The sequence below is a fragment of the Molossus molossus genome, unplaced genomic scaffold (assembly GCF_014108415.1).
Source record: "Molossus molossus isolate mMolMol1 unplaced genomic scaffold, mMolMol1.p scaffold_m16_p_31, whole genome shotgun sequence".
NCBI lineage: Eukaryota > Metazoa > Chordata > Mammalia > Chiroptera > Molossidae > Molossus > Molossus molossus.
This window is the reverse complement of record NW_023425368.1, coordinates 2030689-2048267: the sequence shown is the minus strand read 5'-3', so window position 1 is coordinate 2048267 and position 17579 is coordinate 2030689. Positions and strand designations below refer to the sequence as shown.

Below are 17579 nucleotides of genomic sequence, written 5' to 3'. Positions count from 1 at the left end.
AAAGGAGAAATGCACGTTGAACGTATTGACTTTATTTTCATGTGCTTGAATCACTTAACAGATAAAACAAGCCAAGTACATAAAATCTTAACAAATACCATGATCCCTAGACTTCTAGACCCGTATGTGAAAAAGTTTTACAGTAATTCTTTCAAGTTAAAAATTACAAGTCTTGCCTGGCTGGTGTGGCTCAGTGGTTGAGCATCTACCCTGCACCAAGAGGTCACCAGTTTGATTCCCGGTCAGAGCACATGCCCAGGTTGTGGGCCTGATCCCCAGTAGGGGGCATGTAGGAGGCGGCTAGTCGATGTTCTCTCTCATCGATGTTTCTACCTCTCCCTCCCTCTCCCTTCCTCTCTAACATCAATAAAGAAAAAAACATTTTTTTAAAGTTACAATTCTAGCCCTGGCTGGTTTGGCTCAGCAGTTAGAGCATCAGCCCTCGGACCAAGGGGTCTCAGGTTCGATTCCCAGACAAGGGCATGTATCTCAGTTGCAGGTTTGATCCCCGGACTCTGTCAGGGTCTACGGGAGGCAACTGATCAATGTGTCTCTCTCACATCAATGTTTCTCTCTGTCTCTCTCCCTTCCATCCTCTCTAAAAAAAAAAAAATCAATGGAAAAATATCCTCTGGTGAGGATGAACAACAGCAGCAAAATCACAACTCTAAAATTATGTCACTAATTTAAAAACAGGATCACAGACCATTTTTATATCCGTGAAAATGCCAAGTTCTTTCAGTATTGCATAAAGTAGGCACTGGTTACTACCTTAGATCTATGTGCGTGTGTGCGTTCGCATGCGCGTGCTTGTGTGTGTATGTGTATGTGTGTGTGTGTGTGCTTAATCCTCACCTACAGATATTTTTTCATTACTTTTTCGATGGAGTGGGAGGGAGTAAAGGGGAGAGAGAGAGAGAGAGACAAACACTGATGTGAGAGACACATCGATGGACCGCCTCCTGCACGACCCTGACGGGCCAGGGAATGAACCTGAAACCAAGGTGTGTGCCCTCAACCAGGAATCAAATCCACGGCCCTTCAGTTCGCAGGCTGACACTCTAACAACTGAGCCAACCGCCAGAGCCAGCTTCTGATTCTTTAAATGTGAAGGCATGTATTCACTGGGGAGGACCTTAGGCCTCTGGACCATGTAGCGGGCTGTCGCAGTGGGGTAGGAGGACAGTGTTTGGCTGAACGGGAGCCAGGGGTTTCTGAGCAGGTGAGGCTGCGGGTGCTGTCCTGGTGGGCGGTGGGCACTGGCTGCTGGCCTGGGGACCTGCCTGATGCCCATGGCCTCTGCTCTAGCCCCTGGAGCTTGGGGAGGAGAGCAGCGGCTGGACCATCCGATCCTTGGAAGGCAGGAGAAGTTACCACTCAGTTCCTGGTTTTGCTCCTGAGACTGTGACGGGGGTGGGGATCTTCCCAGGCTGGAGTCATCTTGGAGCTCTGGGCTGCTCCCCATGGTTCTCGTGTGAGGTCTCAGGAGGGTTCACGGAGAGCGGTGTCCTCCTGTCCGGCCTGGGTCTCACTGGACCCTCAGCTGTCTCAGCAGTGTGAGTGGTGTGTGGTCATTAACCTGAACTGGAGCTGGGCTTGGCCTCGTAGGGTTCACATGCTGTTCTGGGGGTTTGCCTGCTCAGGGCCGTCTGGGGTCTGGGGAGAAGATTGGAGGGTTTTGACACAGTTGGCCCATGGCAGCGGCAGTCCCCAAACTGCTTTTCTTGGAAACTGGACAGCAGCAGCTGACGCAGACCACGACCAGCAGCACTTCTGACAACTTCCTGCAGACAGCACTGTGTTAGCTCAGGCCGAGGGGCCTCGGAGCCGCCTGAAGTGGGAGGGCGGGCGTGGGCAGGCGCTGACTCGGCACAGACCAGCCTCCCGGGCCGAGTGGCTACGTGGCACTTGCCAGTCCGCTGCGTAGCCCGCCCGTCATGCCACATTCTTAGCCCGGTCCCTCCATGCAGTGCGTCTCCTGTGGGGACTTTGGACACCATTGGGGGCCCCTTTGGAGGGAGGAGATGCCCAGAAGCTTAGGTAGAGGTCTATCCCCCCAAAACACTGAAAGGAAGGACCACAGGAACTTAGAAGACCAGGGTCTTAAGTGTGACATACCAGTTGCCTGAGCAGGGCGGCCTCTGCGTGTCCGCTGGGGACTGGGTGGAATCCATACTTCTGACAGGTGGTTTCTGGCTATGAACACTCTTTTGCTCTGTCCTAACAAGGCTTTCCTGTGCTGGGGGGAGGGAGCCCTATGTCCCTCATACTTACGAGGATCAGGGTCATACTCATGACCTCGTTGAACCCTGATCACTCCCAGGGCCCCACCCCCAAATGCAGGAGCATGTGCATCTGGGCCGCAGCAGGCTGCACTGTGGGCTTGGGCACCTGGACACCTGCTCTGGCTCTGAGCTGTGGCGTGAGCTGGGCCTGGTCTAACTGGCCCTCTGCTCCTGCAGGTACCACATGGAGTGTTTGGAGCCCCCCCTGCAGGAGGTGCCGGTGGACGAGTGGTTCTGTCCAGAATGTGCCGGCCCTGGAGTCGCTGCCCCTCCTGCAGGTATCGCTGCCCCCTCGCTGGCTGCTCTGCCCAGGGCAGGGTCATCAGGGCTCATCAGGCGGGGTGGGGGCTGGGGGTCAGGCTTCCGCCCTGCCTGTCCGGAGGCCCTGCCTGTCCGGAGGCCCTGCCTGTCTGGAGGCTGACAGTGGCTCGGGGTCTCTTTTCCTCCAAGAAGCAGACCCCGTGACCGAGGAGGAGGTCTCCCTGCTCTTGGTTGATGTGGTGCCCACCGCCAGCCGGCTGCGGCCTCGTGCAGGGCGGATCCGGGCCATCGCCAGGACTCGGCAGAGCGAGCGCGTCCGAGCCACCGTGAACCGGAACCGCATGTCCACTGCCCGGACCTTTGAGGTGGGTGCCCCTTCCAAGTGTGGGGTGCTGCCGGGGCTGGAGGGCACGCTGTCGCCTGCGTCAGGTGTCTGCCTGTGGGGGCGCCCCTGGGTGGGGAGTGGGGGAGAAGATGGAGGTGCTGCTACCCCCAGCTCTTAGAGCAGACACCTCGCGTCCCTCCCGACATCCTGAACCTCTGTCTGCGTCCCTGCTGAAGCACCGTCTGCTCCTCGAGCCTGCCTGGCCCCCCTCATCCTCCGCCCTGGCCCTGGCGCTGCTTCTTGGGAGGTTTCCCTTCCCACCGACCCTGTCCCCACCTGCACCCTGCCCTTGGGAAGCACTGCAGTTGGTCTGTTGGCAGCGAGAGGCTGATGCCAGCGGTGGAGGTGGCCCAGGCGTGCGTGCGTGTGTGCTCACTGGGTGGGTGGTGTGTGAGAGCCTGGCGGCCACCCTGCCCACCCACCCCCTGCTGTGCAGCATGTCCCGAGGTACCTGGTGTCTTCTCTGCTCGACGAGACCATCGAAGCTGTTGCCTCTGGTCTAAGCACTGCGGTGTATCAGCGCCCCACGAGGCTGCGTGTCCCCGCCAAGCGGAGGAGGAGAGCAAGTAAGTGGGTGTGGTGCTGGCAGGTGTCTGACAGCACAGGACTCGGCTCATCTGCGCACCCAGGTCCTTGGGGCCACAGTTCCTGCAGGAGCGCTGCTGCCAGGCGGTGTGGACGTCACTCAGTGAGCACCGTGGGCTGTGCCCACGGGCAGCAGGCAAGGGCCTCCGTGACACACTCCAAGGTGTCCGGCCGTGTGCTGGGATCCAGCGACGCGCAGTGAGGCCCAGGCTGGGTTTCCCTGCTCGGGAGCAGTGGGTGTCACTCAACGTCCCGGCTGCTGGCTTTCCAGGCGTCCCCGTCCTTCCCTGTGCTCGCGGTGGTCCTTTTACTCCCCTGAGGTCTGCCCCGTGGGGAGGGGTGTGCTCTGCGGCTGCCGGTGTGTGGTGTCCTGCGGTTGACCCGCTGTGCCCCTCGGTGGTCCTTAGCTGTCACGCTGCTCTGGGCAGCTGCTCTCTCCCTGCGAGTGTCATTGGTGTCACTGTGGGTGCGTGGGTTCCCGTTTTGTTCAGTGGGTCATCTGTGGGCTTTAAAAGATCACCTCGAGCCCTGGCCGGTTTGGCTCAGCGGTTAGAGCGTCGGCCTGAGGTCCTGGGAGACCTGGGTTCGGTTCCCGCTAAGGGCATGTACCTCGGTTGCAGTTTGTCCCCGGCCCTGGTCGGTTGTGCGGGTGGCAGCCACTCGATGTGTCCCTTTCACGTCGATGTTTCTCTCTCTCTCTCTGTTTCTCTCTCTCCTCCCCACTCTACCTGAACAAAAAATGGAAAAATGTCCTCCGGTGAGGATAAAAAAAATAAATAAAAAATAAATAAATAGCCCTGGCCAGTTTGGCTCAGCGGTCAGAGCGTCCGACTGCGGTCTGGAGAGACCCGGGTTCGGTTCCCGCTAAGGGCACGTACCTCGGTTGCAGTTTGTCCCCGGCCCTGGTTGGTCGTGCGGGTGGCAGCCACTCGATGTGTCCCTTTCACATCGATGTTTCCCTCTCTCTCTCTTCCTCTCTCTCCCTCCCACTCTGTCTGTACAAAAAATGGAAAAAATGTCCTCGGGTGAGGATTAAAAAATAAATAAATAAATAAATAAATAAATAAATAAAAGATCACCTCGACCACGACACCCACGCAGGAGGAGTGTGCCCCCAGAAGCAGCAGCGAGTCTCCCGCCTGCACTCACGGCCCTCCGGTGGCCCTGCCGGCCTTTTTTTTTTTTTTTTTATCCTCACCCAAGGACATTTTCCATTTTTGCTCAGATAGAGTGGGAGGGAGAGAGAAAGAAACATTGACGTGAGAGAGACACATCCACTGGTTGCTTCCTGCACCACCCCAACCAGGGCCAGGGATGAACCGCAACCAAGGCATGCGCCCTTGACCAGAATCGAACCCGCAACTCATTGGTTTGTGGGCCGACGCTCTAACCTCTGAGCCAAACCGGCCAGGGCTCTGCTGGCCTTTTTGTTGCTGTGGGTCAGTCTGTCCGTCCTCGACAGGTGTGATGACATCCTGAGTGCTCCGGGCAGCTGCTCTGCAGTGGCGAGCCCGTGGTGTCTAGGTGGCCTCTGGCTGAAGAAGGGGTGCTGCACACGCCCCCAACACCGCCAGCTGTCCACATGCTCCCGACACTCAGCGGCGTCACCCCCACTTCGGGTGCCTCGATGGCCGCCAATCTGGAACGAGTGCGCTGGGCAGGCGTCTGCGTCCTTGTGCGGCCTCCATGGAGCCAGTGTCAGTCAGCTGTAGCCCTTTGAGTGGACAGAGCTAGGAGACCATCCTCAGGTCAAGTTAGAGTTCAGCGTCGTGGCCTTTACTTCCGGTGTCTTACATGTGTGTCCTTTTTCTGATGTCAGCAACCCCACTTCCCAGGCCTGACGTGTGTCTCTCACTCGCTTCCTGTTGCACAGAGAACAGTCTGAGTGAGAGTCACAGGTGCTGCCCTTTGTCCCTAGGGAGTGTCCCTCGAAGGATGTGGCGTCACCTGGGCGAGGTGGCAGGTGGTTCTGTGTGTGGTTGCGCCTCACTTGCGTTATTTTGCTTGAGGTTTTGTTTGTTTGCCTTGCTGGTGGGACACAGGTCGGCCCCGCCCCGTGCATGAGCCGCCTCCAGCCCACCCGCCCTGGTCTGTGCCATGCTCCCTTCACCACGCTCCCTCTGCCAGGGCCCCCTCGTCACTGCCCCTTCTCTAAACGCCCTGCTGTCTGCTGCTCGCAGACGGAGGCTCCTCTCCTCATGTGCAGCACAGCCCATCCTGGTGCTGAAAACATGGGCAGAAACCGCCCAACAGCCAGTTGGTGGAAGTTCTGATTGTGTCACAAACGTCATAGAACTTTGTGGGTATTGAATCCAGAGACAAGTAAGGTTCGTGTTGGCTGCTGGCTGCCCACTAAGCACCCTGTGTCCTTTGGTCATGGAGACCTCTGTCCCCGTGTCCCCCGTCAGCTCTGCCCACCCACTCCCCCTGCTCCCTGCCTGGCTGCAGCCTGGTGTTCGGAGCCTGGAGGCTCACACAGGTGCTGGTGGGGGTCTGTTCAGTCTGGTTCTGCTTGCCAGTTGTCTGGGGGGCGGGCATGTTTCCATCAGAGTGCGGGTTCATGGACACACTGGGAGGTGAGGGCAGGCTGACCTGCACCGGCCGACGCCCCCTCGCACGTCCCTAGGGGCAGGCTTCCCACACCCTGGCCTGTCCTCAGCTCGCAGACCTCAGGACCATGCATCACTCGGCACTTCAGTGAGGTCACTCGGGGCCCAGCACCATTGTGAGCTCACAGGTGCAGACGGGCTGTGTGTGTTTCAATAGTGTGTGCTGGGGGCACCGGCCCCCTGTCTTCCGGGGTTCCTGTGCCTCTTGGGTGCAGGGGCATCGAGAGCTCGGCACCCGTGAGCCCGAGATGGCAGCCCCCAGGGGCCAGGCAGGACTGCACGCCGGGTGTGTCTGCCGGGTAGGGAAGGGACGTGTCAGTAGAATTAGGTGGGACCACGTGCCCTCACCTCTCCGGGGGGCCCCCAGGGGTACAGAGCCAGCGCCACGTGTCACTGCACTCTCGGTTGTCAGGGTTTGTCTCTTCCAGTTTAATTTTGTTTCGTGATTCTGAAGTCCTGAGTGGTTCTCAGAGTTGGGTCCACAGACCAAAGCGTCCTTGTCGCGCTGGTGTGGCCGCCCCTCCCTCCTCGTCAGCCAGCAGGGTTTTTAACTACGGCTTGTTTATCCGTCGAAGAGCCCCAGCGTCCGTGGTTGCCCCCATGCTGAGTCCTGGTGGTGTGCGGGCACGCCCAGCAGGGGACGCCAGGGGTGCACATGGTGAGGCACGGACCCTCAGTGTCCTCTCTGTAGGAAGACGGAAGAAAGTGCTGGGGAGGAAGAAAACGCAGGCCAGACCCACCGTGAGAAGCAGGAGCTCTGGGACAAGGTCCAAGAGACGCCAGGGCCGCGTGAAGAAGAGGAAAGGGAAGAAGCTAGAGGTGATGCAGATTCGGTTCCTTGGGAGGGGGCGTGGGGTCCTGGGCACAGCCCCTCCTGTCTGCTAGCGACACGCAGGGAGGGGGCACTTGTGCAGCACAGGCTGCGGGTGGCCTGCAGGACGCAGGGCGTAGGCAGAAGCCACTGGCTCGTCGGGAGGCTTCTGTCTCCCCTGGTGCTGAGGCCGCCCCGGCCGCTCCGTGTGGCCCGTGCTCGCTGCGGCGCTGTGGGTCTGCGCCCGGCAGCCTCACTGACGGGTGGTTCTTTCCCTTCGCTGCTGCCGCGCAGAGTGAAGCCACAGCGCGTCGTCGCATTGCGCGGACCCTGGGCCTCCGGAGACCGGCCCACGGGGCCTGCATCCCGTCCGTGTACAAGCCTGCGGACCCCTCCCTGGGGCTGATGCGAGCGGACATCGGGGCCGCCTCTCTCTCTCTGTTTGGAGACCCCTATGAGCTGGACCCTTTCGACAGGTGACGGGACAGTGCCAGGCAGGCCCCACTGTGGCCAGGGAGCAGGCGGCTCCCCCCACCCCCCCGCAGTGTGGCCGGGGCACGTCGCCCTGCGGTGGGGGAGGGAGGCCTCAGAGCTGCCCTTTGTAAGGTGGGGAGGACCCTGCCTCACAGGCCTTCCCGGGTGGGCAGTGCAGGGAGAGCGGCGTTCACGCTCCACCCGACCTAGGGAGCAGTCTGCCATGTGGGGTGGGGCTGGTGGGTGTCCCCGGGGCCCCAGGCATGGGTCACAGTGCCCTTGGCCTGTGTCCTCCCTGCAGCAGCGAAGAGCCATCGGCCAGTCCCGCTTCCCCTCTGAGTGCCAAGAGGAGGGTGCTGTCCCGCTCGGCCCTGCAGTCTCACCAGCCTGTGGCCAGGCCCGTCTCCATGGGGCTCTCCAGGTGGGTCTGGGGGCAGGGCACCAAGGGACAGTGGTCCTGACTTGGCGCTCTGCTGGCCTGGCGCTCTGCACCCAGATTCAGACCTCGCAGCCCCCTCGGCTCCTGGATGGGGAGGCCTCCGGCGGGGAGGAGCCAGGCCGCTGCGCGTGCTCTCAGCTGGGTCTCCTCTGACATTGGGGCCTTTGGGGAAGAAAAGAGTTAACTGAACCACAAAGCTGTGGACACACCTGCCAGCTCCGCCTGTCAGTGTCGTCAGCTGGTCTCACCCAGACACCTTTCCGTTTAGTTGGAGCTGCTGAGTGGGTCTCACTCCTTCCTTGTGGGGCCTGGGGGCTGGGGCAGTAGTGGCAGGGTTGGTCTGCTCTTGCAGGAGGAGCATTCCTGCCGCAGTGCCCGAGCCGGACATGGACCAGGCCCCTGTCCCTGACCTGCTGGGCAGCATCCTGTCGGGCCAGAGCCTCCTGATGATGGACAGCGCCGACATCACCATCCACCGAGACGGCTCCCTGAGCGCCAAGCGGGCAGGTGGGCAGCCTTGTCTGCACCCTCGGAAACACGCTTTCCCAGGGACACACGTGTAGAGGGGCCGAGTGCCTCTCCGTCCACAGAGCGAGGGAGGGGCGGCCTCCTCTGTCCTTTCCCCGCCAGTTTCCCCTCCGTTCTGAACCGCGTTTCTACGCAGAGAATGCAGGTGATGGAGCCCACGGGCCCCAGATAACGCAGGTGATGGAGCCCACGGCCCTGGGCCGTCACGCGCTCGGCGTGTGTTCTCACAGCCCTGGAGCGAGCTGCAGGGAGCCTCCCACTGATGTGGGTTCTGGCCGGTGTTTGGGGGTGCAGTGGGGTGGTCCAGTGTGGGCACTGGGCAGTCCTCCGTCCCACCCCTTGCCCAGGGGTCTGGCGGGCTTGGGCACATCCCGATCACAGCACACGTGAGCAGAAGGCAGCCCTGTCGCCGAGGCGCCGTGCGCCCCCATGCCCACTGCAGGGCTGCCTGCCCGGGGGCCAGAGAGGAGCTCGGAGTGCCTCAGGGGGCGTCCTGATGAGGGTTGGAGGTCTGACGGCTGTGTGCCTTTCTGTCTTTTAGCACCTGTTTCTTTTCAGCGAAACTCAGTTGGTCTGTCCCGAGGGGGAGAAGACCCTGGGCCCAGGGACAGCCTGCAGCCCACAGCACCATGCTCGGGGCACCTGGGAAGCCTGGGGTCTCGCTGTCAAGGCAGGTCCACCCCTTCCTGTGTCCCTGCGCTCACATTGGGGGCTGCAGTGAGACTGGACTCCTCAGTGACCCCTCCTTCAGGCCAGGCTCAGAACTTAGTGAACGTGAGCAGTCCTGGCTTAAAGCGACATGACGACACCCGAGTCGGCAACAGAAAGCACTCTGCGCCTCTTGGATTCACACCTAAGGTCTCAGATGGCTCCAGCTTGCCAGCCAAGGGTGCCGTGCCCGGACAGACCCCAAAGCCAGCTCCCAGAAGGACGGACATCTCCCAGCTCCCCAGGATACCAAAGATGAGAAGGGACGGCAGCGGGCGAGCGGACACAGCCCCCGTCCCTGCGGGTGGGCAGCGTGCCGACATCCCCAGCTCCTGCATCAGCCGGCTGACTGGCAGGGAGGGCCCCGGGCAGCCTGGCCTTGGTGCCCAGGCCGAGGGCGAGCCCCGCGGCAGGGCCCCACAGGAGCCCAGCGTGCACTCGGGAGGCGGTGCTCAGCCCCCGGCCCCGCTGGGACCCTCGAGGGGGAAGGGTGGCAGCTCGACCTTCGAGAGTTTCCGGATCAATATTCCAGGGAACACAGCGCATTCCAGCAGGCTCTCCAGCCCTGGCTTCTGCCACACCTTCCGGCCTGTGGACAATAAGGTGCAGAGGAAAGAGAACCCCTCACCCCTCTTCTCCCTCAGGAAGACTAAGCAGCTCAAGAGTGAGATCTACGACCCGTCTGACCCCACGGGCTCTGACTCTGGTTCTGCAGGTAGCAGCCCCGAGCACCTGGGCGCTGGTCTCCTGCCCTCAGAGATCACCCGCACCATCTCCATTGATAGCCCCAAGGCCCTGCCCTTGCAGACCGTGCGCTGCGTCACCTCCTACACAGTGGAAACTGTCTTTGGGACGGAGCCTGAGCCCTCTCGGGGGCCTTCCTCCAGCATGCCGAAGCTGCGGGACGAGGGGCCTGCAGACGGGCTGGGTGAGGAGGAGCCTGCAGGAGGCCCCGACTCAGAGCCCCGGGCGCGAAGGCTGTCCCCTCTGGAGCCCTGGGACGACGAGGACCAGCCGCCCCATAGCACCTTCTTTGGCTCTGAGGAGCGTCTGGTGACCTGTGTGACTGTGGTGGAGCCGGACGCCCCCCTGACGACCACCCACAGAATCGTGGAGCTGCGGTCCCCATCCCGCTCCCGCTCCACATCCAGCTCCCGCGGCAGAGATCCGGACAGGAGGAAGCAGGCCGCCACCCAGGAGCGTCGGAGGGCTCGCTCACGCCCCCGCTCGGGCTCCCGCTCTGGGGACAGGAGCTCCAGGTCGATGTCACCACGGGTGGGTGAGGACCACACCAGGAGGCACGGGGCCAAGGTCAGGGTCCGGAGGTCTTCCAGCGACGGCTCCAGCAGCCACGAGCGAGCCAAGAGGAAGAAGGCCAAGGACAAGAGCAGGGAGAGGAAGAGAGACTCCCGGGGGCGATGCCGGCGGAGGTCCCGGTCCCGGTCCCGGTCCCGGTCGCACTCTGGCAGCCCTGGCAGCTCCCCGCAGGAGCATCGCGAGAGCAGGAGGAAGAAGAGGCGCTCGGGGTCCAGGTCTCAGGGCAGGGGCTGCTCTCCCCCCAGCAGCCTGGAGAGGGCCTGGAGGCCACGCCGTCCCAGGGAGAGGAGCCGCGAGCGGCCCCGAGACAGGCGAGGCTCCCACGAGAGGAGGAAGCACAGGTCCAGGTCCCCCAGCGCCGAGCACAGGTCCCGGGAGCATCGGCGGCCTCGTTCCCGTGAGAAGCGGCCTCGGCCTCGCTCCCGCTCCCGCTCCCGCTCCCCGGAGAGGAAGTTGCCTGTGAAGGAGGGTTCCCCAGCGCCCCTTCCCCAGGAGCACCCAGCCAGGCCACCAGCCTCAGCAGGAGCTGAGTCCGACAAGGCCCCTCCGAAGGCTCCCCTTGTGCCAGAGGTGCCGGGCGAATGTCCCCCCGAGGACCTGGACTATGGCGACTCTGTCGAGGCGGGGCATGTCTTTGAGGATTTCTCAAGTGAAGGCATCTTCATGCAGCTCGATGACATGAGCTCCCCACCCTCCCCGGAGAGCACGGACTCGTCCCCAGAGCGGGGTTTTCCACTCAGCCCAGCGGCGCCCTCCGCCAGCCAGCATCCAGACACCAGCCTGGCTATGGCTGTCATCAGAAGGGAGGTGTCGCTGATCCATAGTGAAGATGCTGTGCAGCCCTCGCCCTGGGCAGAGGGTCCCCAAGAGAAAGTCTCCTTCCAGCAGGACCAGGCCAAGGCTGTGGTGCCTGGCTCCCTGGGAGGCCCGGCCGTGGGCGGGGCACTGGTGGGGAAGGAGGAAGGCCCCTGTGAGACCCCTGTACTTCGGGCTAAAGCCCCAGTGAAGAGAGTCACCTGGAACCTGCAGGAGGCAGCAGGCCGCGCTCTGGCTGAGGACAGGGACCTGCGTGAGTAGGGTGCTCCTGCGGCACTTGCGGGTGGGCGGGGGCAGCGTGGGGGTGCGTGGAGGGGCCAGCCCGGAGACCCCTGCCCCTAGCAGCCATGGGCCTCTGGCCATATGCGGCACAGGCTCTGCCCCGAGAGGCTGCAGCCCCGCCTGTGGCCCTCCTCGCTAGGCTGCTTCGGGGGGGGGGGGGGGCAGCCTTCCGTCCTGTGGCCACTAAGCACCCTCCTCCGTGCTGCCCTCAGGAACACCACTTCACAGACCCCAGCAGCTCCGGGAAGGGGCATGGGAGCCTGAAGACCGGGGCCCCGTGCTGGACTCCCAGCAGGCACCCTTCCCCGAGCCCCCTCCTGGTTACATGCTTGCGGAGCCTGGCTTCCCCAACTCGGACCCCGCTCAGGTGGGTGCCTGGGCTGGAGGGAGGAAGGTGGCCATGCACGTGGGCCCAGCAGGCAGCCCGGCGGGGGCGGACGGCCTCACGGCAGCACCTCTCCTGGCCAGTGCACTCAGCGCACCAGCCGAGGGGCCGAGGGCACCGCCGGCATCGGAGCTGCACTCAGCGGGCTGTGCCCTTGCCCAGGTCTATAGCCCCCACCTGCCTCCCGCCCTGCCTGTGCCCCCGAGCGCCCCGCCCTATGCACCAGTCAGCCAGCCCGCGGTCCAGTTCATCCTGCAGGGGAGCCTTCCCCTAGTGGGCTGTGGGGTGGCACCAAGCCTGGCCCCAGTGCCCACCGTCCTGACCACAGCCTCAGAGCCGGCTGGCCACGCTGCCGCCACCACCAACTCCGAGGAGAGGTCGGCCGCCCCCCGGCCAGCCCCAGAGAAGGCCAAGAATGAGGAGGTGAGTCCCGCCTCCTTCCTCCGGCTGCTGGGGCAGGGTGGCAGCGAGCTGGCCTCCCTCCCAGGGCCCTCAAGGCCTCTGCCCGGCCGTCAGCCCTGCACGGCCTCACGCCTGGCTCTGTCCCCAGTACATGAAGAAGCTGCACGTGCAGGAGCGGGCGGTAGAGGAGGTGAAGCTGGCCATCAAGCCCTTCTACCAGAAGCGGGAGGTGACCAAGGACGAGTACAAGGACATTCTCCGGAAGGCGGTGCAGAAGGTACGTGGCGGGCGGGGCTGCGCCCTCTCACTGACGGGCTGTAGGGTGTCCGAGCAGAGGGAGGTGCTCTGGCCCTGGCGGCGTGGCACCTTGTGGGTGCTCGGAGGAATGAGCTGTGTCGGGGTTAGGACAGCGTCCTCCTGACTTAAGTAGGCTAAGCAGGAGAGTGACGCCCTGAGGCGTCTCTGGCTGTCTTTGGTGGGACCCTCAGTGACCTTGGGAGGTGGGCAGAGTGGGTCCCAGGGCCCAGTCACTGACCACTAAACGTCTGGGTATGAAAGGATCTCTGGGTAATTGTGCCACCCCTTCCCCCCAGATCTGCCACAGCAAGAGCGGGGAGATCAACCCTGTGAAGGTGGGCAACCTGGTGAAGGCGTACGTGGACAAGTACCGGCACATGCGCAGGCACCGGAGGCCGGGAGCAGGCGAGGAGCCGGCCACCCAGGGCACCGAGGGCTGAGGCTGCTGCCCTGGTCCCCAGCAGTGCTCTCGGGAATGGCAGAAGCAGAAAGTTCTGGGGACCCCCCCAGCACCGTTTTCCGGGTTCCTGTGATCACACATGGTCTGTGCACTTGTCCTGCTCAGTTTAAACTGGACTTTTTATATGTACATTATAGATACACTGTTTCGTTGTGTTCTAATTTATCAAAAATGGGTTATCTTTAGAAACTTCTCAGTTGACTCAGTACTTGAAAGGTGAACCCTATATTGAAGGGGGGGCCTTGGAGGACAGAGAGGCTGCCTGTTTCCTGTTTAGGGACCCCCCACTTTGTTGGTAATGTTCAATCAGTAACGGCTGAAGTGTTAGTCCAACCCCGCCTTCTCCCCCAGGGCCAAGGGCAGTGTGGGTGGGTTTTGAAGGCCAGGCATGGGCCTTGGGCACAGCACAGAGGCAGCCCCCAGTGCCGCACTCCCCCATATACATGGCAAGAGCAGAGGCTGCTGTCCCGGGGCTTTGTCCTTCGAGTGGTGTGGATGGCTCTGAAGCGTGCGGCTTGAGTTTCTTCACTGTGCGGACAGAGGAAACTGGGTGTGCTGGGAGGCCTGTGTGTGGGTGCATGTGGGCCTCTCCTCCCTCCCCGGTCCGGCCTTGAGCCCGCCCCAGTCAGGACACCAGCACTGGTTCTTAGTCCTCTTTATTGGGTGGGGAGGGCCTGGGGCCAGCCTAGGCCAGCTAGCTGCTCCACCTCCATGAACTGTTCCAGGAAGTACTCCAGGTCCTCGTACAGGCTGTTGGTGGACAGGCAGAGGCCCAGGCTGCCGCTGTCCAGGGAGGACACACCTTCCCGCTGCACTCTCTCCAGGTACACCTGGCACAGCCACGGCTCCAGCTGCAGGGAGGGCTCAGTCAGCCAGGCTGAGGCTGCAGCAGGGGCAGCCTCCCCAAATGGGCCTGCGCCTCACCTTCACCAGGACCAGGCTCCTCTCCTTGGGCCTCCCGGCTGACAGGTCCTGGCCAAAGCCCAGGTAGATGGTGTAGTGGGGGGAGCCCCGGCGCCGACGAGCGCGGAATTCCACCAGCTCTGCAGGGTGGGGCTCTGGTGAGTGGGGGGCTGGGATGGGGAGGGGCGGGAGGGCTTCGTCCCGGGGCAGGCGCAGCACTGACCTTCCAAGAAGGTGCGGAAGTCAAAGATAGGGGTGTCGCAGTTCCTGGGCAGCAGGCGGGCAGGGGCGGAGGGGTTGTCGGAGCCCAGGGGGCTGCCTACCTCCCAGTAGACTTGACACAGGCCCTGGCGCCGGGCCCATAGCTGGGACCCCCGGAGCTCAAGCTGCAGGCCAGGGGCCACGTGCTGTAGCAGCTTTTCTGTGTAGCGAAGCTGCTTCTGGTCGGGGAGCTCAGCGGGGCTGGGGAAGGCCACAAGCTGACACTCTGTGGCCTGAACAGGGAGGCCGGGGGCGCCGTATAGGAGCACACAGCTTGGGCGCCCAACCATCTCCTGCAACACTGTGCGGCCCTTGTACATGATGGTCACCTGCAAGACCCCCAGGCTGGGCTCTGCCTGCAGACCAAGCTGTGGGCAGTTGGACCCCGCCGTCTGGGTGCAGGCACTGGGGGCAGGTTTGATGCAGGGCTCCACCTCTGGTGGGGGCTGCCAGGTGCAGGGCTGCCCCTCTGGTGGGGGCTGCCAGGTGCAGGGCTGCCCCTCTGGTGGGGGCTGCCAGGTGCAGGGCTGCCCCTCTGGTGGGGGCTGCCAGGTGCAGGGCTGCCCCTCTGGTGGGGGCTGCCAGGTGCAGGGCTGCCCCTCTGGTGGGGGCTGCCAGGTGCAGGGCTCCACCTCTGGTGGAGGCTGCCAGGTGCAGGGCTGCCCCTCTGGTGGGGGCTGCCAGGTGCAGGGCTCCACCTCTGGTGGGGGCTGCCAGGTGCAGGGCTCCACCTCTGGTGGGGGCTGCCAGGTCTCTGGGGCTGGACCTGCATCTGAGGAGGAAGGGCCTGAGCTGGCAGCCAGTCCCCCAGCCCCTCCCACTTCCACACATCCCCCGGCCCTTCCCTAGCCCTAACCCTTCTCACCTCTTGTCTGGGGCTGGGACCTGGGCCTGGGGGCCATCTCCACAGCCCATGGAAGGTATCGCTGCCCGGGAAGGAACTCTGGACCTGAGGAGAATGGGAGCAGCTATGCTGGCTCAGCCCTGGCCAGTGTCATCCTGGACACACACCCCCTCCCAGGGGGCTCTGCTGTCCTGCCTGCCCCTCCACTGGGCAGGCATCTCCAGCAGAGCCCCCCTTTCAGCACTGCTCCTCACCAGAAGCCTCTGGAGGGACTGGGTCTGCTCCCTGTGCGGCCTCCAGCTGGCTCTGCTGCAGAGCCTGGAGCAGGAGATCCTCCGAGGAGCCAGGCGGGCCCGGGACAGGGTTTGGGGCGCAGGGCATGGGGCTCAGCCCTGCTGGTTCAGGCCCTGGACTCCCACCAGCATCTCCTGCCAGACATGGCCCAGAGAGCCCACCCTGCAGGAGGAGACAGGGCTGGCATGAGTAGCCCTGGCCAGTGAGAGGTGCAGACCCACCCAAGATGAGGAGGGCAGGGGTCAGCCTTACCCTGGTGGATGGGGCACCTTCAAGGGCCTTGCTGTCTCCCTGGTTAGTGCCTGGATCTTCTGAGGGAGAATTGGGGTGGGGGCAGCATTGGGACCTGAGACACTAAGCTGGCCCACGCCCCCTCCCCTAGTCCCAATAGGCCCCATTAGTTTTCTCCGGGGGTCCCCTCCAACCTGGCACCATCCTCTCCCAGACTGGTTTGTAACACCACACAGCTGCCCCAGAGGCTACCCCTGGACAGAACAAAGTCCCAGCACCCTGCGCGCACCATTGCCCTGCCCCGACCCACAGCCTCCCCATTTCTCACCTCTGCACCCCACATTGGAACAGAGCTTGTACACTTTGTGCGGGTCGCTGGGGTCTCCTGAGTAATCATGCAGCATCACAAAGCGCCTCGTGCTGCTCAGAGCACAGCGGAAGTTGGTTTTCCAGCCGGCCCGGAGCGGGCCCTCGGGGACCGCGCCAACCCCTCCGCTGGGCGGCCACCTGCCACGGGCCACAGCCCAGGCCTGGGGAGGGAGACAGAGGGTGTGGGCCTGGGGCCGGCAGGCGGGCTGGCCAGCCTGCCCTCCCTGCCCTCCCACCCTGGGCTGCCTGGGGTCCCACCTTGAAGATGCGGGAATCGGCCTCGCCCAGGTCCTTCCGAGAGAAGTGCTTCCAGGGCACGCGGAAGCATGTGCGGGCCGGGTCCAGCCACTGCAGCCCCTCGTAGCGGCCGCTGCTGACCTCGCCGAGCAGCCAGTCTGCGAACAGCACGCGCGGGCCCCCCCTGCGGGCGGAGCAGCCAGCGGGTCAGGGCGCAGGGCACCGTGCGCGAGGCTGGGCGCAGGGGGGCAGGCCCGCCTCTCACCTCTCGGGGTCCGCGGCCATGGCTCCGCCGCAGGGGTCTGGTCACGGGTGACAATCGGGTGTTCCTCAGGTGTCACCACAGTAACGTGGGGAGGTGTCACAAGAATGCCCTGTTGTTTCGGGTGTTAGGGTCGCAGATGTGGGTAGAGGGCTTGTGGCCACCGCGTTGCCGGTGTGGGATTCTTGCCCAAGGTGGCGATGGGTGTGAGTACAGGTGTGTCAGCGCGCACACGTGAAGTCACAGGTGTTGAGCCAGCGTCCGGGCCTGGGGGCTGTCCAGGCTGGACCCTGCAGGACAGGACGGAAACCGCCGCTGGGGGACCCGGCACCGGGAAAGCGAAACCGCGACGCCGCTCGTCGCGGGAAACGAAACCTAACCATCTGCCACTGCGGGGCTACCCGCCCCCCGCCCCCCGCCCCCCACCCATGCTCAGCGACCCCCGTCTCCACTTCGAACCAGGAGTTGCCCCTCTGGCTCGGCGTGGGTCGGGTTCCCGCGTACCTGGAACCGGAGCCGCCGGAACGGGAAGTTTGGTCTCGCAGGAAAGCTGGGAACCAGCGTATTTATGCCGGGGAGGCCGGGAGGCGGGCCGGGGCGGGCCGGGGCGGGCCGGGAGGCGGGCCGGGGCGGGCCGGGGCGGGCCGGGAGGCGGGCCGGGGCGGGCCGGGAGGCGGGCCGGGGCGGGCCGGGGGGCGGGCCGGGGGGCGGGCCGGGGCGGTCGGGTATCCGGAGCTCAGGTGCAGCCGCGAACGTCACGCGCTGTGGCCAGCTGTGCCCGTGGGTGAAGGGCACGCGCACTGTGTGCCTCGAGCCCCGGTTCAGGCTCGGGTGAGGGCAGGCTCTGGCTGGGGACAGTGCGGAGGCGTTGGTGGAAAGTGGCCGGAGTGGCCGGTCCCACTCGCCCTCCCCGGCCCAAGACCTGGCACTGCTCCTGAGCCCTGTCACACCGGGCGGCGCCCCAACCCTACCACAGGCCGCTGTCACGGTGCCTGGCGTGCTTACTGCCCCACTGGACCCCACATGGACACAGGCTGTGCCCCCGACAGAGGTCCCGGGGACCATGCTCCTCGAGTGTTCTCGAGGGTGGCTCTTGCCGCATCGGGTCGGGAGGGGCTCCCCAGCGCAGGTGCC

The 17579-nt window shown here is 63.8% G+C and overlaps 2 protein-coding genes across 9 annotated transcripts in view; one reads left to right on the top strand and one right to left on the bottom strand.

Moving 5' to 3' along the window:
* PHRF1 (PHD and ring finger domains 1) overlaps nucleotides 1–13120 on the top strand; it is a 28526-nt gene extending 15406 nt beyond the window's left edge. For 4 of the 7 annotated variants that reach the window (XM_036281061.1, XM_036281059.1, XM_036281064.1 and 1 more), the window contains 11 exons: nucleotides 2463–2563; nucleotides 2736–2911; nucleotides 3368–3497; nucleotides 6817–6944; nucleotides 7231–7412; nucleotides 7712–7831; nucleotides 8202–8356; nucleotides 8919–11471; nucleotides 11713–12308; nucleotides 12436–12564; nucleotides 12881–13120. In XM_036281061.1, the coding sequence (XP_036136954.1) occupies nucleotides 2463–2563; nucleotides 2736–2911; nucleotides 3368–3497; nucleotides 6817–6944; nucleotides 7231–7412; nucleotides 7712–7831; nucleotides 8202–8356; nucleotides 8919–11471; nucleotides 11713–12308; nucleotides 12436–12564; nucleotides 12881–13024 (4414 nt within the window). In that variant the 3' untranslated portion in view covers nucleotides 13025–13120. The remainder of the gene's footprint in view (nucleotides 1–2462; nucleotides 2564–2735; nucleotides 2912–3367; nucleotides 3498–6816; nucleotides 6945–7230; nucleotides 7413–7711; nucleotides 7832–8201; nucleotides 8357–8918; nucleotides 11472–11712; nucleotides 12309–12435; nucleotides 12565–12880) is intronic. The other 3 variants (XM_036281063.1, XM_036281062.1, XM_036281060.1) reach the window with 3 other exon arrangements.
* A 564-nt stretch (nucleotides 13121–13684) lies between these two features.
* IRF7 (interferon regulatory factor 7) lies at nucleotides 13685–17000 on the bottom strand. 2 transcript variants are annotated; one of them, XM_036281099.1, is made up of 10 exons: nucleotides 16950–17000; nucleotides 16449–16735; nucleotides 16205–16367; nucleotides 15906–16107; nucleotides 15599–15657; nucleotides 15307–15508; nucleotides 15074–15157; nucleotides 14171–14995; nucleotides 13969–14087; nucleotides 13685–13895 (listed from the first exon to the last, which is right to left on the bottom strand). In XM_036281099.1, the coding sequence occupies exons 2-10, from the start codon at nucleotides 16466–16468 to the stop codon at nucleotides 13701–13703; spliced, it is 1869 nt and encodes a 622-aa protein (XP_036136992.1). In that variant the 5' UTR covers nucleotides 16469–16735; nucleotides 16950–17000; the 3' UTR covers nucleotides 13685–13700. The 2 variants fall into 2 exon arrangements, with proteins under 2 accessions (XP_036136992.1, XP_036136994.1); XM_036281101.1 differs by having other exon boundaries at nucleotides 14171–14980.
* Between the last annotated feature and the right edge of the window lie 579 nt (nucleotides 17001–17579).